Here is a 27,688-nt window from a genome sequence, read left to right as displayed (position 1 = left end):
TCCCTGGCCAGCATTGCTGGCCTGTTACTTTTTTAAAAATGTAGTATTTGTATAGCCCTGGCTGTAATGTGGTAATTAAAGATGAAATATGTCGGTTTTGTAGAAGTTATTCTTAGCTCTTAGTCTGAAAAACAAATTGAAGCATTGCTGATCTTGGTCCTTTGGATGAAAGTGCTTGAAACTGTAAGTCCCTTTGTTCTGACCTGGAAAAGACTACCCCATGGCTCCAGATGGGTAACCCAGCAGGGATTCCAGGCTGGCTTCATTCTGGCTTCCAGATCTGGCCGCTTTTGGGACTGTCTTCTTTTACTTAGCATAATGTCCTTGAGAGTCATCCATGTTGTGACAAGTATGGTGATTTCTTTCCTCTTTAAGATTGAAAATGTTCATTTATATGGATGGACCTCATTCCATTTATCCGCCCATCCAGATGACCTATCTCCCTAGTCCCTGGGTCAGTCTTGAAAGTGGAGTGTTGAGGACATGCGACTTTCACTGTATCATTGTGAGCACACGATAGAGTGGGGAGTCAGAGAGCCTGTCTGTCTAGGACTTACTGTGTACCCCAAGAAATATCTGGGTCACTAGGTATATGGAGAAGTACAACTTCCTCTGAGCAACCTTGGATGATTTTTCCTGCTGTGGATGGGTGCACAGCCCCCACTTTTGTGTCTGGGTGCTGCTGGGATGGACAGCTATAGTGAGTCCACACAGCCTGCGGTTTATGTGAGAATGGGGTTGGTCAGTAGGCTCAGGGTTGCAGAAAATCATAGCCTGGGGGAGACTCTGGTTTTGGTACTGATTTCACTTAAGTCTCACAACGGTGGCTCTGGTACATGGTGAGCATCCAGGGTGAAGGGGACAGCCCCATTTCTTTTATGAAAGTCAATCTGACCTCCCTGTGATAATGTTCACAGCTCTGCCAAGGCTCTAGACAAAGCCTGGAACATGATGGCCCTTTCACACCCAGCTTTGTCAATTTAACATGAGAGCTGGAGGTGAAGGTGAAATGGGGGGCTCTCTTCTATTTCCAGGGTGGGTTGGAGCATCCTGAGTCTTGTGCTGGGATTAGGTAGATCTTCATGGATGCTGTGGCAATAAGCCACTCAATGGTTCCCATTCTCTGTGGTAACTCAGACAGTGATCTGCCTTAAGTGTATGGGTTGGAGGTGGGGGCACGAATGGATGAACTGGATGGAAGGAAGGGCTCAGTGATAAAACTGTTTAGAAGCCATTCCTTTCCCTTTGTCCCTCTGGGAGGTGTCTGGGAGCCCATTAGTTGGTGGCACAGAAGGATCCAGGAGCAGACAGAAGGATTCAGGAGCAGGCCATGGATAGCTGTTCTGTTTTAATGACTACTTCTAGGTAAGGTAGGGACTTGAAGACTCTTCTGCTTGTCCACATAATGTACTGTTTTCATTTGTGCTGTTTCCAGCCCTCCTGTCAGGCCTTTCTGTTCTCACCTGAATAGCAGATGGAACACTCCAGCCTGCTAAGAGCAGCAGCTGGTTACTTGGCAACGTTGCTGCAGGGCTGCTGATGGGAGATTGGCCGCTGCAGATAAGCTCCTCTCTCTGCTTATCTTCCTGCCTCCAGCTCGTACCACATGCTCCAAATGTGGATCTCTGAGCTCCACGGTGAATTCACCTTTCCGAGTGGGAGCCTAGCCTCAGGCATCCCTGTCCCTGGCCTTGGGTGGATGCTCAGGATGTCAGGGCCAGGGAATTGCAACTTGCTGTGGCCAAGCCTGCTCAGCTGTGATGGCAGAGCCCTTACCTCCCTGGAGAGTGGAAATGCTTCGCTGACTGACTTGTTATGTCAAGGGACAAAGGAATCATCTCAACCCTTGCCTTGTGGGTGGCGCCTTTGGGTCAGCAAACCATGTTAACTGGGAACTTTTTGCTGGGTTTCCTTCTTTCCTTAAATTTAGATTTTTTTCTTTCTTGCTCTTTCTTTCATTCTCCCTGTCCCCCATTTCTCTCTATGAAGTTCAGTGTGGACAAATCAAGTTCACAATCCTTTTGCCTCTACCTCTCCAATGCTGGGATTACCATACCAGCTTTTTCTCCTTTCAGTATGTGGGTTATCCCAAAAGGACTCTTTCTCCTTGGCCTTCACCCCGGGAGCTGCTGGCAGACCATGTGTACACCCTTCTTTCTGCTCTTCTTGCTCTCAGATCTTGGAACTCAGAGGGTTAAGCAGTTATCTCTGGGATGATATTCCTTGAAGTTGCCCAGCAAGTTCTACTGGTGACTATGATGAGGCTGGGTTCATCCAGTTTCCATGGTGACCATGATGTGATAGTTTGTCTACAGTTCTGATAATTGATAATGACCACGATGAGGCTGGGTCCATCTTGTTTTTATGGTGATCACCATGCAGTTGTGTTGATTTATTGTTTCCTTGGTAACTGTGGGAAGATTGAGTTGATTCACGGTTCTGATGGTGAGGTTGGGTTGGCCCAGAGTTTCCATGGTGATCCCAATGAGGCTGGATTGGTTCACGGTTTTTATGGTGACCATGATGTGTTCTTCTGCTGACTCAGTTTTTTCCTTTATTTACCCATAGAATATTCCAAGAAAAAAAAAGTGTTTGTTAGAAATTGTGCCTGCTTTCTTTATTCTTACACTTTGCTATATATGAGCAGTGAGATACACTTGCTCGGGTATCTGGACCCTCAAATGATACCTTAGTTCCTTATAAACAGAAGTTGTATGTTCAGTTTGTCTTACTAATGTTGCCATACAGGCCGTCAATGCCATCCTTGGCAGGGGTGTGTGTGTGTGGAAAACTGGACTGGCTGCTTTCTATCCAGAGAGGTGTTCCATCTGTGATATGCCCGTCTCTGCATTTTATACAATTATTGTTATTATTTCTCTTATTTTTACAGTGTTGGAAATGGATGAAATGTGGATCTCTGTGCATGCTAGGCCAGTGCTTTGGCACTAAGCTATACCTCAACTCCTTGGTTATTTTAGCATTCAGAGAAAATTTTATCAACAATGTTGATTGGCTTGTAGAGCCCATTTGTTTAGAGTGACTCTCTTACATTTGGTGTCTTAGGGCCAGTTGTGGTAATGCGTATCATCTACCAAAATGCCAAGATGTCCTTTTCTATCAGTGTGTGTGCTTGCTTAACGTATATGCATGTGTGTATATGCATGTATGTGTATACATATGTGTGTGTGCACGTGTGTGTGCTTATGAAACTGGCTTTCCATAGTAATGAAAAGGACTGAGTTTGAGGTTGGATCTTTGAGGCCATCAAGAATCTAGATGGTATCACGATACTGCAGCAGTGACAGTAGCTTGGTTACATTCTGAGTGACACGGTCTGTGGGCTGTCTGCGAGCTGACCTCTGCCTGTATTGTCAGGGCTGTCCCATGACTTCGTTTGCTGCTTGTCTTCCTGACTATGCCCTGCTGGCTCTTTGCTGTCATCCAGAGAGGTGGGAACTGGGCTTGGGTTGGTCAGGGTGGTTTCACGGACCTGGTAGTTTGAGGGACTGATTGTGTGGTTCGTAAGAAAATCTGGCTGCAACAACTTGATCATCCATCACTATAGTAGACATAGGAAACTGAAAAATGGGTCAAGGCTGTGATGAAACTGGGTCAGAAGCCACATGCTGTAGGCCCAATGCCAGGTAGTATTGCTCCATCTCTGAAGGAATACATGGCTCCATCTCTGAAGGAAGACATTGCTCCATCTCTGAAGGAAGACTTGGATGCTCGGGAGCAATGTGGGAAGAAACCCATTTGTTCTGAAATACCCTTTAATTATTACCCTTAAAAATCTGCTTATCTCGACTTTACCTAGAATATCAGCAGGCATGGCTTGAAAATAGACACACCTGTCCTACACCGTCCACCCTACCCTTGCTCTGTTCCTCCAAGCCCAGGCAGTTTGTTGACCCTGGTAAGGTCAAGTGACCATGAGTGGCACTCCTGAGCTTGCGAGGCTTTGGAACAGCAGACCCCAGTTCTACAGCTTCCTCCACTAGGTTCCTACTTCCAGTCACTCTGACTAGTGAAGTAGGTGGATAGAGGGACCAGTAGCCTGCCTGCCGTATGCTCAGTTGATGGAGGAAGGTCATTGGTTAATAAAAAAAAACTGCCTTGGCCCATTTGATAGGCCAGCCCTTAGGTGGGCAGAGTAAACAGAATAGAATGTTGGGAAGAAGGGAAGTGAGGTTAGAGATGCCATGCTGCTGCTCTCCAGGGCAGATGCAATGAAGCTCTGACCCAGGATGGACGTAGGCTAGAATCTTCCTGGTAAGTGCTCCTTGTGGTGCTACACACGTTAATAGAAATGGGCCAAGCAGTGTTTAAAAGAATACAATTTGTGTGTTGTTATTTTGGGCCATAAGCTAGCCAGGCAGCTGGGAGCTGGGTGGCAGGAACACTGCCCGCAGCTTCCTCAATAGAATGGTGCCCAATGTGGACAACTGCATCCACATAAAGCCTGAAAAAGCTTGGGAAAGAATGGATTAAAGCATGTTTTCTTTGTAGCAGCAATTTCTCGGGTCTGCTCTGCTTGCTAGAGACAAGCAAACGCTCTCATCTGGGAGAGGCTTCCTGACTCAGCTTTAGCTGCGAAACCCTGCAGCTCATTAAGAGGTCCTGCCACTAAAGACTTAAATGGTGTTGATGAAAAGCTGAATGCATGCTTTTTGGTTTTCAGCCATAGCAGGAAAAAAGCTGAGCCATTTTAAAATGCCAGCTTTCTGGGCCATTCTGCCAGGGCAAACTCTGACTGTTTGAGGCAGGAGGGCCAGCTACAGATAGAGGACTTGAGTATTATCTCTGGACACACTGTTGCAGCTTGCTTGCTGGCAGGGACCTTGAACCGCGATAGACTTGTGGCAATAAAAATGGCTACAGCCGGTACCTTTGCCATGAGACTGGAAAGCTAAGGAATGGGATGGATCCAGCCATCAAAGCCATGGCTTTAATCCTACCCATATTGCTCAGTAATTTAAAGACTCATGTGGTCAGAAAAAGAGAGAGATATACAGTAAAGAGAGACTCAAAGACAAAGAAAACCTCTAAATAATTTATAGTGTGTTAAAAATATGTGCAGGCTAAAGGTTAAAGTTCTTAAAGTGAAAGAAAGAAAGAAAGAAAGAAAGAAAGAAAGAAAGAAAGAGAGTAGTTGGGTGTGGTAGTACACACCTTTAATCCCAACACTTGGGAGGCAGAGGTAGATTGACCTCTGTGACTTCAAGGTGTGGCAGGATACACCTTTAATCCCAAAGCCTGGGAGGCAGAGACAGACGGATCTCTGAGAGTTCAAGGACAGTCTGGTCTACAGAGTTATTCCAGGACAAAGATATACAGAGAATATAAAATAAAAGTAAAAATAAACGAAATAGAGATTAAAACAAAGCCGCACAAAGATGGAAAATACACAGAGAATCTTGATACTGTACACTATTATGCTCTCTTTGAATTGTTTGAATGCTGAGGAAAGAGCAACAGATGATAAAAGATATTTGTTTATAAATGCTGCTGAACTAATCCAACATAGATATTTTGAAAATACCTTGACTTTTAAATTTGGATCTAAGGACATGATTGATGCTTTGGAAAGGAGTTTCTTCTTTTGTTTTCACAGAGGATGAGACCCTGTGGATTGCTTCTATCCCAATATGTTATGATAGACCACGCCCTCCTGAAGGGTTGCTGTGAACACCTTCAAAAAATTTACTTCACTTGACTACTGACAGATGAATCTAGCACACAGGTCATACCATGAAAGACCTGAATAACAGCGCCCCCATACAGCAGGAAGCAGTTTGGAGAAAAATAACTGTGCCCATATTCCCAAATATTGTTTATAAATGTTCTTTTACATTTAAAGGGGGATATGATATAGATATGAATAATTTGCATTGATATGGATTTTGCTTTAGTGATTTAAATTTAAGGTCAATTTTGTTATATGTATATGTATTTCTGATATTGATTAAGGTATTGTGATTGTGTAGTTCATGTAAAAACGTAATGTATATAGGTTATTAATGGATAATAATAATCAAGCTTGTAGTCATGTTAGTTAGATTTTCTAGATGTACATAGATATATTTCAGATAGGCATTCTTCATATCTTTCAAAGACTACAGAATATGGCATTTTAAATGTATTAATAACTTAGGGTTTCTCAGGACAATGAGACATGTCTGCTCCTGGCAGCACCAATCTACTTCAAGAAGAAGATGGGCATCGAAGAGGCTTCTTATGGAGTTTGATAGCCATTTGGGCAAGAAACTGCTCTTGCCTGGACTGTTGCATAAACTGGACACAGAGAACCCACAGAGAGAGGACTGCTGAACTTGCTTAAAGGTGAGATGATCTTTCGGGGTTCCTGACTCATGAAAGAGTCTGCGAGACATTCTGCAGGACACAGCAGATAGTGACTGAACTGCCTTTGAAATTTCTTGCTTCGTGAAAATGTCTCTGGATACTATGGGCCTGTAGGCTGAAGATGGATGCCCCAACCGTACAGAGGAACTTTGGGTGATTGTCTAGGCAGCGAGATGTCTCTATCACTTCTAGAGTTTTGGAAGTTTCTTATTTCTTATTTGCTTCGGTAGTATTATATCATTCTGGAGTCTTTGATGGAGTTAAAGAATAGATAGATAGTTATAGTTTTCCATTGTTATGATAAAAGATAAAATAGATGTAAATGTTGTAACTGTAATTTTTGCTTGATAACTGTTTTGATTTTACTATGTTAAAGTGAAAGGTTATTTTGTTTTTGTTTTTGTTTAAACAGAAAAAGGGGAAATGATGGAGGAAGGTCATTGGTTAATAAAGAAACTGCCTAGGCCCATTTGATAGACCAGCCCTTAGGTGGGTAGAGTAGACAGAATAGAATGCTGGGAAGAAGGGAAGTGAGGTCAGAGACGCCATGCTGCTGCTCTCCAGGGCAGATGCAATGAAGCTCCAACCCAGGATGGACGTAGGCTAGAATCTTCCTGGTAAGCGCACCTCGTGGTGCTACACACATTAATAGAAATGGACCAAACAGTGTTTAAAAGAATACAATTTGTGTGTTGTTATTTTGGGCCATAAGCTAGCCAGGCAGCTGGGAGCTGGGTGGCAGGAACACTGCCCGCAGCTCCTTCAACACTCAGCGACTGAGAGTAGCCCTGCAGCTCGACCTCTTTGGGTACCATGGTTCTTACCATGCATGGGGGGCGCATAAGAAGCTATCAGTTATGCTAGCTCAGAATAAGAGAGTTAAGTGTCAGTGTACACACACACACACACACACACACAGAGGCACACACATGCATGGATCTTATTAGTTTCAGAAGAAGCTATGTCTCCCCCTTATCGAACTGTAGTGACCCTAAGTTATGTCTTCCTTTTATCTAACTGTAGTGAGCCTAAGCTGTCTCCCCCTTATCTAACTGTAGAGACCCTAAGCTATATCTCCCCCTTATCTAACTGTAGTGAGCCTAAGCTATGTCTCCATCTTATCTAACTGTAGTGACCCTAAATTATGTCTCCACATTATCTAACTGTAGTGAGCCTATTTTCTAAGCTAAACACTGGAAACAAACTGTGAAGAGATCAAAAACAGATGTCTGAAGTGATGGTGTCCCTGGATACACATTTCTTGGAATAGTACAATGTCTGCTAAGCAGGAAAAATTGCAAGCCTCACTATGGCAGGGTTTCTACATGGGTAAGATGGGATCACAGGACACACACACACACACACACACACACACACACACACACACCCTAGCCTTGGTGGCTGAGGAGTAGCAGAAATTAATTCCTCATATCCTGGAGGCTGGAGACCTCAGGTCAGGACAGCAGCAGGCTCTCTGTGTGGAGAGATTCCTGTGTCCTCATATGCAGAGGGATGGGGTATTGCTTGTAGGTTCCCGAAGACACTAACCCCACTATAAAGTTCTACCCTCGTGACTGGCCAATCCCCTTCCAAAGGCCCCGCCACTGATGACCTCACTTTAGGCTTAGGGTTCAACACAGGAGTTGGGGGACTTTTAACCTGGTACATGTTGTAACAGTGCTGTGGTAATGCATGGGGACTTAATGAATAACAAGTGAAAAGGTGGTTGGGATGGAGGTCCTTGAGCTCTGTTCCCCTCACCGTCTTCACCATTCTAAACACATCATCTGTCTCCACCTCCAGAAAGGAACTGCTCACACTCCCGCATGACGTGCCTGGCTCGTCCACTCAGCAGGCTCATAGGCAGTGGCATGTATGTTGCTGGATTTACTGTGTTAGGGCCATATGATCCTGGGTGACGGAGAGACAGGCACTCCACTACTTACAGAAAGAATCAACCAGCAACTGCACAACTGCACAGCACCTCTGTATGTCCTTACCCACCTTCTGCTGTGACACGGGCATGCCCTGGGCAGCACTGCTGTGCTTCAGACAGAACTAGTCAGACCCAGTGAGTTGACAGGTGCTATCACGGGCTTTCTGTGCCTAGCCCATGTATGGCTCAGTCTTCTTTGAAGTTTGGCTTTTCTGAGAGTCTTCTGTGCAGCCCAGCCCTGTTCCTCTCAGAGGGACAGTTTTTATTGTTTACTCTGGCAGAGAGGTGCCTAATAATCTGGTCAGTTTCATGGACTTCCTGTTTCAGAAACTTCCTGTTTCAGGGATGTTCTAGAACTATTTTAAGTTGTTTACCTTCCTGCTTTCCTGTTGAATGGAGTGTTCCAGTCTCAGAGGGGATTCTATATAACAGTCCCTGTCCTTGTCACCTACCCTGAAGATGGGTGTCATTCCTGATCAGTGACTCTGAAGATGAGCCCCTGTACTCGTTCCTTACCCTGTAAGTGGGTTCTCTATCCAGGTCATGGTTCCACAGAAAGGTCCTTTTGCTTGTCATTGACCTCTGCATGGGTTCTTGAATGGGCCCTGACTTGTGAGAGTCTCTGTCTGCACTAACTCTGTAAGTGGGTCCTGTCCTGGTCACACTGACCATGTAGATGTCTTCTTGTTCTGAACACTGACCCAGTAGGGCTCCTCTCCAGGTCACTAACCCTGTGGGTGTGTGAAAATACAAGTGTGTATTCCTGTGCTTAACTCTGAGTGATGTATACATGCATTGTGTGGGTGTATGTCAGCACGTTTGCTCACCCTGCACACATGTATCCTGACTCATCTATTGCTCTGAGTACTGTTTACATCTCCTGACAAGAGGACAAAATCCCTCCTGGGCTCCTTTTTGAACCTTGGTGCATCCTGGCCAGCAAGGGCGTCTTAACCCCAGCATAGGCATGTGACCATGAGTGGTCACTGCTGTTGCTTCTTCTTTTCTTCATTGGCCATTTGAGCGGTCACATTTAGATGTAGATGGTGAATGATGGCCTAGTTTTTAAATTGTACCTGCTGGACTCTCTGCAGGTGGCTGTGCTAGTCCCTGGGACAAGGTTTCCAAGTAAAGTGTATTCTGCTGCTATGTCTTGGTTCTAGATTTGCTCTGGGCATTGTGGATTCCCATCACACTCTGGGGTAATGTTCAGATACAGCCACTGGCTCCTCCTGAGCAAGTACATGCGGTGTTTTACTGGGTACAGTATTTCTCAAGCCTGAATGCGCACTATAGGCCATTACTTTGGACCATGAAAAGAAACAAGTAGAGTCCCTTTCTCCAGCCTTGGTGAATGTCACTTGTGCATGGCAAGAATTCTACTTATGTTTTTGCAATGTTCTTGACTTTTTCATAATGATATCAACACAATCTCCATGATACTTTTGTGAAGAGTGTAATTGTGACTTTCTTCCTGCTTCCTTCCCTTAAGGATCAGATGATTCTTTGTGCATTCCACTTTCCTGAATAGCCATATAGAAAATTGGACAGGCATATGCACTTGCCACAAGGAATCGGCCAAGTTGCTTCCCCTGCTTTGAAATCCAGATGCACCAGAAGCTGTGGTATTAATTTCCAAGTGTGTAGGTCTTCTCAAAGAGCTGGGTGGAGGATAGTAATGAGTTATGTGGGAGATAACACAGACAAACGCATCAGCAAGAGGAGAAACTGAGAAGAAATTGCTGTAGAAGTAAGGAACACATTTGATCTTGGAATGATTGACTATCATAATGCAAGCAGTGAAGACAGAACTATCTTACACCGTGAGCCTCCTTCAGCCCAGGGACAGGGCTGACCAATTCTTCATACAGAGGCAGGAAGATGCCCCAACCTGATTATTTCTCTAGGCATCTCCATATTATATAATGTGGGACCATATTCTCCTCAGATGCAAGTGTAGCCTGCGAGTCTCTCTTAGGAGGTCTGTCCACTCAGGCCTGAGACCTTTTGTGTAGAGATGGGCCAGCTTGTTTGCTTACTTCCTGGAAGTCTGACTTGATGCTTCTGAGCTGTTCTGTGAGACAACATGCAGTCACTATCACTGGAAATGGAAAATTAGCATCAACAGAAACTCTTGATGTCCCCGTGTGGGCTTCCTTTGTGAGAGAAGGTGGAAATGGAAGCGGCTGGGGAAGCAAACCAGTTCTCTGAGCTTAAGCAGAGCTGGAAAATGGGTTTAGTGGTAGAGAGAACACAAGACACATGCCTGTCGGTTCCTCTCTTCTGCTTCTCCTTAGCAAGTCCTTATCCAGCAGGACATTTGCCATGAGGCAAAAATTCCAAACCACTGGGCTTTCCAGCTGAAGGAATGAGGCATTTCCATGCCTATCTCTTTCTTTTATGAACAGGGAGAACAGCAATTAGGCAATAGCTGATCTCTGAATCCACCTGAATAGGAGGCATCGCTTTAGATGCAATGGAAGATGAAGAGAAACCAGAGCAATGCTAGGAAAAGTGACAGATGGAGGCAATTCTGTGTGTGCATATGTGTGTTTGAGTGAGTGCTGTGCATGTGTGTGAGCACACATATGTGTGAATGCTTGCATATGAATGAATGTGTATGAATTGAGTCTGAGCTTGTGTGTGTGTGTGTGAATGCTGCACTCAGAATTGAGTGAAGCTGCATGCCTGTGTGCATGTATATGCATGTGTGCAGTGGCATGACAGAGGCCATGTACAGTGCCACAAACCAGAAGAGAATGGGAGAAAGAGCATTTGGCTCAGAAGTTGGACAGAACCTCAGGGCCCTGCACAGGCCTGTGTGGCCATTTAGGGGACAGTAATGTTAGAAGTATAAGTGACTTCTGCCTTTGGAGGCTGTAGTCTACAGGAGCTTGTTACAACAAGTAAATCTGCAAAATCTCTTTTTCTTCCTCTTCAAAATTCCAGGAAAAGTATATATACCTTCCTTTCAAGTGGGAGAATCTGACCTTTCACCTCTAGATTCCTATCTGTAAAGGTGTCTCTAAGCAAACTTCTCCCTGCAGCTACAGTGATGTCAGTGAGCTGGTGGTAGCGTCCATCCCTCTCTCTCCTCCATCTCCATCCGCCCTGACTTGCGTACAGTGAGAGTCTGTTTTCTGTTTCTCATGGTGGGCAGGCCCTGCTGGAGTCTATAGAACCTGGGGCCAACCTCAGCTGAATTCTGGAGTATCACTCTGATGGCAGGGTCAGTGGTGGTTGTTGCCACTGTCCACAGAAGCCTGGGCCAACTCCCTTGGGACTGTGGGGACTGTGGATGGGAGTTGTAGAGGGGCATCATGAAAGGACAGCCTGGCGGTGACGCCATGGCAGCTGTTTGGAGGGAGGGCGGTGTGGAGGGAGGGCGGTGTGGGGGGCAGTGTGGAGGGAGGGCAGTGTGGGGGGCGGTGTGGAGGGCAGCGTGGAAGGAGATGTGGCAGCAGTCTGTCATTACAGACAAAAGGTAGCGAACTAAACATGACAGTGCTCAGTGGGACCCTTCTGTCCCTTATTGCATCATCGGGGAGCACAGGAGCACAGGCATTGCTCATGCAGGGAGAGATCTTCCTCTCTCTTATAGATCAGGCTGGCCTCGAACTCACAGAGATCCGCCTACCTCTGCCTCTCTAGTGCTGGGATTAAAGGCATGTGCCACCATCGCCCGGCCTAGGTCACAGTGGTCAATCAATCCTTACGTCCTCTGCGAATTAATGGCCATATTTCCAGGGTATTCTGCACATCATGTGGACAATCCCCACAGTGACTGCCACTTTGCAGTCCAATGTCAGAAGCAAGTTTCACATGAGATTGTGACTGGCAAGGGCTGTAAGCGGAGCTCAGTGGTAGAGTTCGCCTAGCAGGCGTGAAGACCCTGGGTTCCAGACCCAGGTCTGAAACCACATGTGGATTGAAAGTGTGACGTGTACGGGATGGTCCGTCAAAGCAGGAAAGCACAGTCATGTAATTTACTGTGGCAGTACCACAGCCCCATCCTTCCCACTTGCATTTCCACGGCGCCCCTTTCTGAGTGCTTCGGGGTTTCTGTGCTCTCTGGTGCGCTCTGAGCTGTGCTCTGTCTCACCTCATCACCAAATGGAACCTTGCACAGGGCCCTCCTGGCTTTGGCAGATGGCATGTCAAGCTCTCCCTTTGCCTTTCTATTTCCATAGATGGTGTGTTTGGAAGATGCCAGAAGGTTCCAACAATGGACACATACCAATATGAGATGTCACCAGGAGTCCTCCTGCACCTGAGGGACACCTTACAGAAGCTCTCCCGTACAGGTAGGCAGAGTGGCCACTTCCTGCCTTGATCTAGGCATGGATAATGGGAGCTGGACTTCTGGTGTCCGGGTGAGGCTGTAACAACCTGCTCCAGCGAAGACTTTGCATGGGGTGTGTGGACTCAGGTTAGCAGCCCTGACCTGTTGTGTGTGTGTGTGTGTGTGTGTGTGCAAAAATTACAGAGATCCCAGTTACCCAGAGTAAGGTACGTTGAGTCTATTGTGGCCAAGAGTGGTCTATCACAGTGGTCGGGGCGGTCACTCATGTCACCCTGAAAGTCAGACTTGGTTCAGGGCTTCGACTGTGTTGTTTCAGGACATTCCTGCCATTGTACTAGTTTCTAGGCTCCTAAGAAGGAAAGTTTTAAATTGATAATAATTAACATTTTTATAGCTATAACATGCAATGTCATGTGTGATTTTATTGTGTATATATATATATATATATATATATATATATATATATATATGTATAGTTTTTCAATTGAGGGGAGCCATATCATGAAGGCCAGTGTTTTACAACCTGTTACTAAGATAAAGTCATGTTTCATCTAGCCTTGCATAAGAGATGCTGTGTCCCAAGAACAAGAATTCCCCATCACACCAGGGAACAAGGGCATGAGGGACTCAGTGACCCTGGACACTGGGACAGAGGCATGTTCTCCTCAAGGCCATATATTCCTCTGGAGACTACAGTGCTCTCATTGTGACCACGGTGCTCCCTGGGAGTCACATTTCTCCCCTGGGGGAAGCAAAGTATTCTCTTATTGGTCATACCTGTTCCCTGAATCCTTCCTGAGACCAGGCCAACTATGCTGTGAAGGATCTGTGAGATTTGGAGGCATGCTCCTTTTAGAAACTGACAGGTATATCGGCTTGCTAGAGGTACTGGGTGTCCTGGCACTTGTCTAGGTTAACTCATGGACAGGTCATTAGACCAGTGGAAACGAAGGAGAGCACCTCTTTCTGTTTTTCCATGACTCATCTGTCTGTGTTCCTGTCTCCACTGACTGCCACAAACTCCCTTAATCCTCAGTGAGGACCTGTTGCCGTGGTTGCCTGTGTGGGACAACATCCGTCTCCACTGGCACCCTGTATCACCTAAGCTTGTCACTGTGCATGCATTAGTTGTCACTTCCTGGTCACTGGAACACGTCAGTGCCCCAAAATGATATCCTAAGGGAAATAAAAGTGGTTAGGGTCCATGAGATCAGATAATGAAGAGGCTCCACAGGGAGATGCCTCTGATGCAGGCCCATGATGCCACACTGATGTCCATGTCATATAGGAGCTGATAGCTCCTACTGATCCTCCCTAGAGGAGAAAAGCTGCCCAAGTCGACGTCTGCAGTGGATGGCACACAGCAGCTGTGCCATTTCACCGTTTACTCCCTAAGATCTGTCTGTCCCTGCACAGGGATATGATGGGAGCCCCCATGTCTCTTTCAACTTTTTGGTAACGGTAAAGGTGGTTTTGCCTTTACTTTTGGAAAAAAAGAGGTAGTTGTAGTGGCTTCTACTGGCACTTCCTGCTAAGAAAACCCTTACATGAACATGTATGTGTCTGTTCCAGTCAGCTTCTAGAAGAGTGAACATGAGAAGGGTTTATTTTGCCTTGTGGTTCCAGAAAAGTAGAGTTTTTCATGGTGGGGAAAGCAATTCAACAGCCAGGGAAGCATGGAAGCAGGAGCTGAAATCTCATATTTTCACCTGCACACAATAAGCAGATGAGTCAGGGGTGTCATGCTATAAAACTACAACACCCCCAATGCAGTGATGCAGTTTCTTTAGCAAGGCTCCATCTTATAATGGTTCTGTAGCCTCCCCAGACAACACCAACAACTGGCGACCAAGTGTTCAAATGTGTGAACCTATGGTGGAGATTTCTGTTCAAACCATTGCAACCCTCCCCCATTATTACCATCTGGATTAGAGGGTATGGAGGTGGTACTTGCCCTTCCCTGTTACTGCCTTCTGGGTTGGAGGGTACAGAGTGGTACATGCCCTTCCCTGTTATTGCCGTCTGGGTTAGAGGGCACAGAGGTGGTTATTGCCAATAGCTTAAACGTATTTCTCACTCAGATCTTAAATTAACCCATTTTATTAATCTGTGTATCACCACAAGGCTGTGGTTTACCTCCTTAATCTGTGTATCATCATGAGGCTGTGGCTTACTGAGTGAAGTTCTGTCCTGAATGTCTGTCTCCAGTGGGGCTACATGGCATCTTTTGACTTTGCCTTCTTTCTCCCAGCATTCAGTTTAGTTTTCCTCACCAAGCTCTACTCTAGGCTATCACAGGCCAAGCCATCTTCTTCATTCATTAACCAATAAAAGCAACATACAGACAGAAGGACTTCCTACACTAGATAGGAATGAGTGGTAATTATTGCTTGCTGTTGTTGTTCAATGAAATGTTTAAACTTACCCTTTATGCCTCTATGTAAAAAATGTTTTTGCCATGTGTGGCTTCTCCTTGTGATTGTACACAACTTGAACTCATAAGAACTTTCTCACTGATTTTTCTTAACCCTCAGAGTATAAATTGTCTGATGCTCTGCATAAAGTTGGCCGTTGTATAAAATTTAGTCTGCCTCATTTACTGGCTGCATTCTCCCAGGTCCCATTGCCCCTAGAGCTGTGACAGAGTTGGAGACTATTCACCCAGTCCAAAGCCCTTACAGTTGCTCAGTGCAGACAGTGGAGAAGGAGTGTTCCTGGGGACCACTAGACCAGGGAATTTGCCACTAATACAGTTGGGAAGTGACCCTGTTCTTCCGAGATAGTAAGACTATTTTGAAAAGCCCAATATGTTCTGGTTATAACCATTATAGGAGAAATCAAAGTGGGTCTGAGATGAAGTTTTGTTCCTGTTGTCTAGCCTTCCTAGTGCTGGACGGTGCTCTACAGTCTGCTGGAGAGAATTGTCACTAATGGTCCTGTTCGTTTATGGATATGGTGGGTCAATACTATCTGCATGCCTTTATGTGCTGTCTGGTACAATAGTGCCATTTCTAATAGGGTTCATCCCACTGCTTTCTGAATAGATTGCTCTCTATGGCCCACTCCATAGGAGTTCATTTCTACAAGCCAAGGCTACATCCCATGGCTGATGAGGTCATAGACACAGGGAAGAGACGACTGTTGCTGTTAAGTCAATGTGATATAACTGTCAAAATGCATTAGAAACATTTTTATGCCCATAGTTTATTGATACTGTCATGTCCAGTCATGAGAGTTTCTTTGTGCAGTGTGTGGTTGTTACAAGGGAGGCTCATGAGTAATAGTCACTGTTCTTGTGGCATGATGGACTATTGTCTTCCACGGGTTACTGTGCTACAGCAACAGTGAGTCTCAGACTCTAAATGTAGTAAGGCACTGATTGGAAAACAATAGGCTCCCAGAACTTGAATTAGAAACAAATGAGGCTGAGGACTTTGAAACCTAAGATCTCACCTGAGGAAGGAGTCTTTCCACCCTTAGCAGAAGGTACAACTTCACTTCTAGTCCCTGCAGTGTTGCATTCTCCACCATTGCTTGTGGGACTTAATCATGCACCGTTGAACAGGCAGTTACCCTCCTGGAAAGAAATGCCAGGCAAGATAACACTGATACCCCTCAGTGCCCACCCAAATGTCTCTAGTCCTATAACCGGATTTAAGGCTAAGGTATTAAATGTGAAGGTATTTTTTTTTTAAAGTCTCAGTTAAACTGTGATGTTGGAAGACATGCCCTTCACTAATTCTCTAATATAACGTAGTGAGAGGGGTGCCAGCACATTTGAAAAGTTTCATCAGTGCTCTGTTCCTTGTGCCAGATCTTGGGGCAGTGTTTCTCAATCTGAGGGTCATAACCCCTTTGGGATTGAATATCAGATATCCTGCATATCAGACCTTTACATTATGATTTGTAATAGTAGCAAAATTGCAGGTCTGAAGTAGCAAGGAAATAATTTTCTGACTGTGGGTCACTGCAACACAAGGAACTGTATTAAAGGGTTGCAGCGTTAGGAAGGTAGAAAACCGCCGTCTTAGGGTTGGAGGTGTTGTTGCTTAACTGGCTGGATTAAATGCACTGGTTTAATTGGGCTCTGGAGTAGCAGAGCCCAGGTGGCAGCACGGACAAAGCAATGTCTACAATAGCCTAACTTGTAGTAACTTTTATGATGGCATGATCTGTATGAACCTTTGGGACTAGCTAACCAATTATGGTGTTTCCAGGAATAAAATAGGTAGAAGGTCTAATATATTTTTGTTCAATATATATATATATATATATAAGCAGAAAAATTCTTGACAAATAAAGAAAGGTTATTTATAGTGATACATATTAATAGGGGATTTTGACCTATAAACCAGTTTCCAGACCTGAGCCAGATTTTAGACCCATGCACTTTAAATAAAATGACCAGGTCACCCTATGAAGGAAGTTGCTAAAATATCCAAGACTTACTGTTAGCCTTTCTCCCATCCTTTCTCAGAGGGATCTATGACCTTTTACAAGGTCTACTGTGTACTAAGGAAAAGGAAACAAGACTCCAGAGTCTATTTGATACTGACTCAAAACTGACCCAGATTCTGGAAGACTCTAAAAACATTGTGGCTCTCCAGTTAAAGTAGGGGCTATAGAAAGCAGATGATTAATTGAGTTTTGACTAAAGTTTGACTAACAGTGGGAGCAGTGGATCCCTGAACTCATCCTGTGGTTATTTCTTTAGTCTCAGAATATATTATTGGAAAAGATAAACTCAGAAAGCAGAATTTCCACATTGGTTCCCTGACCCATGGAATAAGGGATATTATGGTTGGAAAATTCAAATTTGAAGGTCTGTCCTGCTTTTTATTGACAAAGTTCATCAGTCACTTTCCTCTGTGTCCTGCAGAACATCTGGCAGACTCTTCTGAGAAGCAGGAATCTCCAAGGACTGTCCTGCCTTGTCTTGGCAAAATTCAACAGTCTTTTTCCCGTGTCTGGCCTGTTCAGTCTGTCTGTACAGCATACTGTCAGCTGTCAAGGGAAAGCAGTTTCTTGCCAAAATGGCTAATCTTGCCACACGGGAAGCAAACTCCATATGGAGGTTTTGCAATGCTCATCATCTTATTGTGAAGTAAATTGGTGCTGCCAGTAGCATATGTGTCTTATTGTCATGAAAAACCTTATATTATCAAACATCTTAAATATCATATTTTATAAGTCTTTGAAGTGTTTGGAAGTCATCTATTTAAAATATACCTATTTCACCTTGAAAACATAACTAATGTGACTACAAGTTTGATTATTATAGATTAACTATTAAACTCATTTCATTTTACATTGCATTTTAAATAAGCTACATAAGTACAATACCCCAAACAAGAGTAGAAGCATATATACAGTAAAACAAAAATAATTTAAAATTTGTATCAATATACCAAAGTCCATGACAATGCCAGAATATCTGAGATTTATAGTTGTTTATTTAGTCTATACTCCTATACTCCCCTAAATGATAAGTCCACAACCCACCAAATAACCAAAGTCTACCTACCCTAATTCTTGGGAATATGGGTATCATCTTCTCTAGACTGCTTCTTGTAGTCTGTGGATGAAGGCATCTTTAGGGAGTTCCTGAGAAAACTGAGATCATGGCCAAGTCCTGAAATGACCAGCTATAACCTTTGTTGATATATATCACCTGTCAAGATTTAGGAGGGCTTTCCCAATCAAACCTGATCCATATCAACTCTGAAGGAATCCACAGCCTCTTGTTTCCTGTGAAAACAAAAGCAAAACTTTTTCTTTTTGTTTGTTTTTGAGACAAGGTTTCTCTGTAGCTTTGGTGCCCGTCTCGGAACTAGCTCTTGTAGACCAGGCTGGCCTCGAACTCCCAGAGATCCACCTGCCTCTGCCTCCCGAGTGCTGGGATTAAAGGCGTGTGCCACCACCGCCCGGCGCAAAACTTTTTCTTAAAGTTAAGGCATTATTAAAACATCTGGGCTGGTTTAATTCATCATTCTCTCTTTCAATCCCATGTGTTTTGCTTATCATCAATCAAAATCAAAATTTTCAGAGTCAATGCAACAACATACAGGATCCAGACTCCTTGCCTATTTCCCATCTCTTTGTGACTTATCCTTTCTTTATTACTTTACTTGTGTCTTTAAGACTTTATTATTTTTAAACTATTCATTTCTTTCTATGACTGTCTATACCCATTTTCTTTTAATTCTTAAGCCTATGTCATTGTTAAACATTTTGCAGTATACTTTACAGCTTTACCTCAAGGCTGTATTAATTTTGCAGTTCTGTGTTATAGTTTAGTTCAAAGGTGGAAGCCCTCAAGACTCAAGGCTCAAGGCCACACAGGTAGCTATGTCCCTCCCCTAAGGACCTCTGACTGCTAGGTTCCACCCACAGAATACTCTTAGCTGACCTAACTGCTGGACTATGCCTCTACCCCAGAGTAAAAAGCCCAGTCTGTGGACATGAAATCCCACCAATCTCCATCTGAGCTGCAATGCTTACATTTGGTGTTGTGGCTCGGATAAGCTGTCCTAGTGCCTGCGTTTCCCCTCTTAGTCTAAGCTGCACTGGGACCCTATCCCTCATCTCCAGTTCATCTGCCGCAGACTCAGCCTTCTGGCTCACCAATCACTCAGTACCCTATCACCAGCACCAGCTGGGTATGTTTCTCCTTTGGTCTGTGTAAAGGTTTCCCCGAGACTGAGGAAGTGACTTTGAGCATCCTGGTACCCTTCTAGAACTCTTGGAAGTGGAGGTAACCCCAGTCACCATCTTTAAGGGTATGTCTGGCCCTCTTCACTTGACCCCAATCCCCATCATGGAGCTGTAATCCCTCAGTTTCCTTAGGCACAACTGGGTTATTGTGCCCTTTCCTGGTCTCTTCTCCTACCTTGCCCTTAGAGTAGGGCCTCATGGCTTTTGTGACACCATTCCTGAACCCTTTCCTGTAGACTCCCCCTCCTAGAGCTTGGTTTCGTTCTTGCCTTGTCACCTCTCTGGAAGCTCTAGTACCACGAGTCTTTTCACCGACTTAGCTGGGCTAAGCCCTGGACCCCCACTGAATGTGGTGATGACCCCCTGAATGACCTCGTCCTCACTCGGTCCTCCCTGAGTCAGGGGGATGCCCATAACTGCAGGCTGCAGTGACATTTTCCTTTTCTCCCATCCATGGGAATGTGTCTTCCATACCCGCTCACTCCGCCTTGGGATCTTTCATATAAAATTTTCAACCTCTCCATCTGACACGGATCTGAAGGGCACTAAATGTACTCACTTTTGCAGTAAAATTTGACTTCGATTCCCTTAGCTAATAAATCCAAAGGGCCATCAATCTAATGGCTCCTTAGATCCTAATATTTGAGAGTTTTACAAATACTGTGAGTGATTGGGGAAATGGAAAGATATTCCCTACTCCCTATTCCCAGTTGCAAGCCCCGTTTGTGTAAATATCTTTTCTTTTAAGTTACCATAGATGGATCTGTAAGGTTTGTGAGGCCTAGCATCAGGAGGGGGAGAAAGCAAAGGAGTAGGCCAGCTGCAATACGCACACACCCTGCACACACTCTTCTCTGGCTGGTGCTTCTCTCAGCTCCCTTCTGCAGCATCTTTTGTCTATAGCTAGACTCAAAAATTTCCTCTCTATGGCTTCTTTGTTCTCAGCTTACTAAATTCACTTTTAGAGGGAATCAGGCATCTTTGAGGTATGAATAGCTTTAGACTGTTGTTTCATGTTGTTCCACTTGAATTAAAATCTGTCTCTAGAGTTAGGGTATGGCTTCCTCCTACTCTGGACCCAAGCATTGCTTGTTTAAAGGTATCTTCTAAAATCTCTGTCCCGTATCAGGCTAGCCATCTGCTGTGAGGCAGAGAAAGGACAGCAAAACAAAATAAAGGGTCAGACTGTTCCCAACAGGGACAATTGCTAATCATCTCATACTCTTTTGGTTTTGGTTTAACTCTGAAACTTTTGCTAAGTTATAAATCTCATCTCAAGATTTGTAAAACGATTGTGTAAACTTCCTGTACCTCAATATTTGTAAGCATATTGGGTCTGATTAAACCCTGTAAAATATGTAGCAAAAAGATTAATTTAAAACTCATAACACCAGTGTTCATAGCTAAAAGTCTATGCTTACGCAACCTGAAAGGAAACTTGTGACTTGCTGCCACCTTAGCTGCTGTCCCCCCGCTGGGATGGAGGTAGCCATGTGGCTGACAGTTATCTTTGCTAGGGTTGGAAAGGATGGACTTGGCCATGTGACCTCAATCCATTGTGATAAAGGTGACCACGTGACATAATCCATCCAAGGAAAACAACTCCTCCTAGCCGTGAGCCTAAACCAGATGGTTCTGCCACTACTTCCATCACACCAGCAGCACAGTCCCGTCTCCTCTCCAGCCTCTCTGGTTTCCCTTTCTCCCTTCTCAGTGACGGGCTGCCCATCTGACCAGGACTCTGAATGAAATTACAATATCCCAGGGGGCATCCTTGCTAGGGATCACTTTGTAACTTGTCTCCTGCTCAACCATCCTTAAAGAGGTAAATTACGAAAAAAATCCAAGAGGTCACTCAGGAAAGACATGATAGCCCATCTCAATTTCCAGACTGTGTCCTCACAAAGACCTTCTTACAGTAAAACCAATCTGGATCCCGAGACCCCAGAGAGAAAACAACTCTGTATGGCCCACTTCTCCCAGGTTCCCTGATGTTAGGGCCAAACTTAACCATCTAAACTAAGCACCCCTGACTTCACAGGTGTCAAGATAATGTTGGGGTTAAGCCCCATTAAACCCCTCAGGATTCAGAAGGTTTGCTATAGCAGACAAAAACTAGCTAAGGATATCTGAGGGTAAATAAAATAAATTAGCTTGCGTAAGTCTTTTTAATCATGTCTTTCCAGTGCTCTCTGGATGTTTCCCTCTTAGTGTTCTTCCTCGCTGTTCCTCTTCTTTCGCTATTCTACCCATCCCGCAAGGTTTCCAGTTTTTAAACCCACAGACATAAGCTAACAAGTATGCACTTCTTAGAGCTAGCAGGATGGGCAGAAGACAGAAGGCACCTTTGGTCTCAGAGAGGGAGGTGTGGCTGTCAAGCTCCCTGGCAGATACTGGGAGGATTCATTAAGGATCAAGACAAAATTCTATGAAGGTTTATGCACTAACTACATTTCTTAAGTGTAATTACATAAGCTAGAAGTTTGTGATTAATAATTGTAGAAAAATGCAGCAGTGCTGTTGCACTTTCTGAGCACCTCCACTTCTTGTAGCAACCTGCTGCGTCAGGAGGAAGATGACAGTGCTTCGTCTGCAGCAGCCTCTTACCAGTTGAGTTAAAGGGAATTTCTTTCTCTGGGGCTGGTTTAGTGATCCAAACCTTTTTCTTGTACCACTAGGAGTAAAGGCATAAACAGTTAATCTCCTGGGCTATGATCTTATGTCAGTTGAAACCAATGTAAAGGGTAAGTACAGAATATTTATAGCTTGTTAGTTTAGAGCAAAGGCCAGTAGGTTACACCTTCCTGAGTCTGCTGCTAGAGAATCCAGGGCCATCCAGACCTGTGGATCAGTAAAAACAGACATATTGTCCTCTGTTCAGTGCCCCTGCTTAGGGCTGCTTTCTTGTCAATCAGTCCTGTCAATAAGGATAACTGTGGGGGACTAGCTTTTTTTTTTTTTTCTTTTTGGTTCCCGTTCTGGAACTAGCTCATCTAGACCAGGATGGCCTCGAACTCCCAGAGATCCGCCTGCCTCTGCCTCCCGAGTGCTGGGATTAAAGGCGTGCACCACCACCGCCCGGCTGGGTGGGGGACTAGCTTTATGTAGATTTGACTATTAGAACAAAGGTTTGGCTGAGTGAATACTCTTACACCAGGGCTCCATGGTGTGGGACAAGTCATCCAGTTGCCAGTACAGCAAAAGTCAGGTTTAAAGAATGAATTATACACTGATGGGATATTTTGGGATGAATTTCATTATGGAAGGGAGAAATGTCATGATTTTACAAGATTTCTACAGAACTGACAGTGACTATCCAAAATATAAGTGTTCCTGAAGCTTTGCAGACTCATTGCGCATTAGAGTACACGCTCCTGTGAGTCTGTTGCGCATTAGAGTGCACCCTCCTGTGAGTCTGTTGCACATTAGAGTGCACACTCCTATGAGTCTGTTGCACATTAGGGTGCACACTCCCGTGACTCTGTTGCTCATTAGAGGTCACACTCCTGTGAATCTGTTGCGCATTAGCGTGCACACTCCCATGAGTCTGTCTAGTCAGCTGTCAGCTGTGCTTTTGCTGTAGAGTATTTGTGATCACATCACACAGGTAGAAGTCTTAGCAGTGGCCTTTAAGGTGTACCACAGGAGAGATGGAAAAAGACCAAACAAAAACAAAAACAACCCCCCCAAAACAAAACAAAACAAAAGGATCTCCTACACCTTCTGTTTAAACAAAAAGGAAAGATTTAACTTTAACATAGTAAAATTACATACAACAAAACAGCTATCAAGCAAGAATTACAGTTACATTATTTATATCTATTTTATCTTTTATCATAACAAAGGAAAACCACAATTATAAATTCTTCAACTCCATCAAAGACTCCAGAAGGATATAATATTACCTAAGTAAACAGGAAGTGCATTGTAAGCAACTTCCAAAACTATAAATGACAGAGACATCTCGCTGCCTATACAGTCACCCAAAGTTATTCTGTACCGTTGGGGCATCCATCTTTAGCCTACAGGCCCATAGTATCCAGCAGACATTTCTATGAAGCAGGAAAATTTAAAGACAGTTCAGTCATTTTCTTTTGTATCCTGCAGAATGTCTCACAGACTCTTTTATGAATCAGGAACCCTGAAGGATCATCTCATCTTTAAGCAAGTTTAGCAGTCCTCTCTCTGAGGGTTCTTTGTGTCCAGTTTATGCACCAGTCCAGGCAAGAGCAGTTTCTTACCCAAATGGCTAACCAACTCCATAAGGAGCCACTTTGATGCCCATCTTCCTCTTGAAGTAGATTGGTGCTGCCAGGAGCAAATGTGTCTCATTGCCATTAAAAGCCCTAAGTTATTAAAACATTTTAAATGCCATATTCTGTAGACTTTGAAAGATATGAAGAATGCCTATCTAACTGAAATATAGAAAATCTAACTAACATGACTACAAACTTGACTATTATGGATGATTATTCATTAACAACCTATATTTTTAATCATACATCACATTTTTAAATGAGCTACACAATCACAATACCTTAATCAAGATCAGAAATACATATAACAAAATTGACCTTAAACTTGTATCAATAAAGTAAAATCAATACCAATGCAAATTATTCATATCTAAATCATATCCCACTTTAAATGTAAAAGAACATTTATAAACAATATTTGGGAATATGGATGTAGTTATTTCTTTCCAAACTGCTTCGTGCTGAATGGGGGCACTGTTATTCAGATCTTTCATGGTGTAACCTGTGTGCCAGGTTCATCTCAGTTGAGCAAAGAAACTTTTTTTTTTTTTTTTTTTTTTTTTTGGTTTTTCGAGACAGGGTTTCTCTGTAGCTTTGGAGCGCAAAGTAACTCTTTGGGGATGTTCACAGAAACCTTTCAGGAGGGTGTGGTCTATCATACCATATTGGTCTAGAAGCAATCCATGGGCTCTCATCCTCTGTGAAAGCAAAAGAAGAACCTCTTTTCCAAAGCATCATATCCTTAGACCCAAATTCCGAAGTCAAGATACCTTTATAATATACATGCTGGTTTTGCTTGGCAGCCCATATAATGAAATGTCTCTCTGTATTTAGTTCCTTCACAGTCACAAAATTCAAAGAAAACACAATATACATAATCCAGACTCTCTGTGAATTTTCCATTTTTACGTGGCTTATTTTTCTTTACTTCTTTTAATCTATGACTATCTGTACTCTGTCTCTTTAAAGACTTTACCCTTTTTTAAAGCATTAACTTTATTTTATGAGTCTCTATACTCTTTATCTTTTATCTTTCAAGCCTCCGTACATTTATTCAACATTGTGATCCATTTAAAGGTTTTTTATGTCTGAATCTGTTCTATTGCATTGTCTGTAATTCTCTACTGTCTTGAAGAGCTTTTAAAATGCTAATCAGCTTGATTGCAGCTACTCTGGATGTTAGCTCCACCTCTCTCCAATTTCAAAATGGTGGACGTACCATTTCTGCTAGCTCTGGGGCTACCAGGTAGGAGCTGTACTCAGCAGTCCAACCCGGAGAATGAGTGTGCTACACATAAATCTTTTTTATCTGAGATACAGCCAAATCTGCCAGGTAGAGCGTTGCATTGCCTGGAAACATCTCTCTGTATGGCGGCAGAAATCTGCCATGCTCTCCTGCTTGTGCACACCTAGTAGACCTGATCCCATTGCCTGCCCAGGTACAGGCAGGGAGTGCTGAGCCATTGGTATGGTCTCAGAGTACTTTCTTACTGATCCTGAGTGGGAACACAACATCCGAGCCCACAAATACTCCATAGCCTGAGTTTGCACCAGCAGCAGGGCCCAGGAAGCCACATTTTAAAATGGTGTGGCTTTTTTTCTGCTGCTATTGCTGAGTCAGGAAATCTCTCTGCAGCATGCCCCAGCAAACAGCAAAAAGCTGTGTTAAACTCTGTTTTTTTTTTTTTTTTTTCTGTGTGTCTAGAATTCCTTTTCAAGCCCTCTCAGGTTTTACGTGGAGTTAGTTGACCATGTTGAGGTGCCAATCTGTAATAGGGAACGGAGCCCCTGTTTATCCTGGCCATCCCGGTAGCTTACAGCCGAAATAACCACACAGAAATTGTATTAATTAAATTACTACTTGGCTCATAATCTCTAGCCTCTTATTGGCTCTCACATCTTGATTCAACCCATTTCTTATAATCTGTATGTCACCACGAGGCCGTGGCTTACCGGGAAAGATTCAGCATGTCTGACCTGGCAGCTTCATGCTCGCTCAGCTCTATCTGCTGCTTTCTTCCTACTGTAATACAGTTCTGTCTTCTCTGCCTTTCTAAGTTCTGCCCTATCAGGCCAAGCAGTTTCTTTATTGATTAACCAATGAAAACAACACAAATAGATAAGGACCTCCTACACCAGGAAAACTGGCTACATGTGTCATTGTTCACTGATTCATGGGCTGTAGCAAATGAATAAGTGAATTGTCTGGATGGAAAGGGACTTGGAAAGAACATGATTGGAAAACTGGTGAGGAAGATACCTGGCAAAGAAGTATGTGGCTAGATGCTTTTGAGTGGGCAGAGGATGTAAAGTTATCTCATATAAATGCTCACCAAAATGTGAGTTTAGAAGAGCAGAATTTCAATAATCAAGTAGGTAGGATGACCTATTCTGTGATAGCCTCTTTATCCAGCCATCCTTGCCATTTTTCACTGGGTCCATGAATAAAGCAGCCGTGGTGGCACAGGTAGAGGCTATTCATCAGTTCAACAACATGGACTTCCTCTCACTGGGGCTGGCCTGGTTACAACTCCTGTTGAGTAGCAGATATGCCAGCAGCAAAGACAAACAGTGAGTCTCCAATAAGCACCATTTACTATGGTGACCAGAAAGTGACCTGGTCCACTGTCCTGGACCAATTCCTTTATGAAAAGAACAGTGCTTTGTCCTTGTTGGAATAGATGCTTATTATGGTTATTTATTTGCTGAATGTAATGCTTCTGCCAAAGCTACCATCCTGGACTTACAGAATTCCTTATGCACCATCATGATATTCCACGCAATATTGCTTCAGACTAAGGGACTCTCTTCACAGCCAGCGAAATGGGCAGTAGCTATACTCCTGGAATCTATTGGTCCTCCTATGTGTCCCACCATCCCAAAGTGGTTGATTTGCTAGAGCAGTGGGATGTTCCTCTGAAGACAAAGTTACTGCACCAATTAGGTGGCAGTAGCTGGGAGGACGGGACAGAGTTATTATTAAGGAAGTATATGCTTTGAATCAGCATCTAACATATGGCACTATAGCTTCTATGTCTGTGGTTCATAGATGTAGGAATCAAAGAATAGAAACTGGAATGGTTCCACTTACTAACTCCTAATGGTCTGCTAGGAAATTTTTTTGCTTTCTGTTACCATGACTCTAAGTTCTGCTGGCCAGAAGTTTTGGCTCTAGGTGGGAAATGCTCATGCCAGGAGACACAATAAACATACTTCCAATAAACATTCCTTCCCCCTGGTGACTCTGGACTTCTGATGCCCTTGAGCCAACAGGATGAGAAAGGAATACCAATGTTAAGGGGGTGATTGATCTAGACAACCAAGGTTGCTTCTCCGTAGAGGGGAAGATTTTATCTGGAGCATAAGATTTCCTTAGGGTGTCTTTTTGTTATTCTGTCTTATGATTAAAGTCAATGGGAAACTCCAACAACTCAGTCCAGACAGGGTGACAAAGGTTCCAGACCCTTTGAGGATGAAAGCATGGGTCAGTCCTCCAGTAAAAAAGGTTTGCTGAGGTGCTTGATGCAGGTGGAGGAAATCTGCGGAGAGTTAGGGGAGCCTTCAGTGAATGTGCAAGGACCAGCTGACATTCTGAGTGTATTGTGTTGTGGGCATGAGCACTGTCATCGTAAGGACCCCAGTGCCTCAGACCCACAGCAGTGGCAAAGTCTTTCCTAGTTGAAACTCAGGTGTATGGCAAAGCCTTCCTCTGGTCCAAGTTTGAGTGTTTCTAACCATCAACCTCAGCTTCCACCTCCAGATAATGGCAACCTGAGACTGCTGCCCTGCAGAGAGACCTCCTACCAAGATTACCTAAGCCTGTATCTTTGTTCAGTTGTGCATCATAAACCCATATCCTTAAGCAGCTGTAGATAATAAACCTGCATCCTGAAGATTCAGTTGTATGTATGAAACAAACATGCTGAAGTTTGGGTTACAGTTGGTGCCCTTCATCAGAGCGAGTACAGTCCACCTGATCCCAGCTTTGCACATCTATGTGTCTGCTCTTTTTTATTCCCTCGTTGCCCAGTTCGGTCAGTCCCCAAAGCCATCAGCATGCAGCAGAAATCCAGAAAGGGTAGTAGAGAAAGGTAGTTATAAATAGCAGCTAAGGCC

At 44.0% G+C, this 27,688-nt stretch overlaps 1 protein-coding gene across 1 annotated transcript in view; it reads left to right on the top strand.

Moving 5' to 3' along the window:
• Positions 1-27,688, top strand: part of Ptprn2 (protein tyrosine phosphatase receptor type N2) — a 722,848-nt gene that overhangs the window by 182,800 nt on the left and 512,360 nt on the right. Inside the window, exon 3 of the mRNA XM_057782319.1 lies at positions 12,490-12,603. Within this exon, the coding sequence (XP_057638302.1) occupies positions 12,490-12,603 (114 nt within the window). The remainder of the gene's footprint in view (positions 1-12,489; positions 12,604-27,688) is intronic.

This window comes from Chionomys nivalis, chromosome 10 (assembly GCF_950005125.1).
Source record: "Chionomys nivalis chromosome 10, mChiNiv1.1, whole genome shotgun sequence".
Taxonomy (NCBI): domain Eukaryota; kingdom Metazoa; phylum Chordata; class Mammalia; order Rodentia; family Cricetidae; genus Chionomys; species Chionomys nivalis.
The sequence above is the reverse complement of the archived record's forward strand: the minus strand, read 5'-3'. Positions and strand labels throughout refer to the sequence as shown.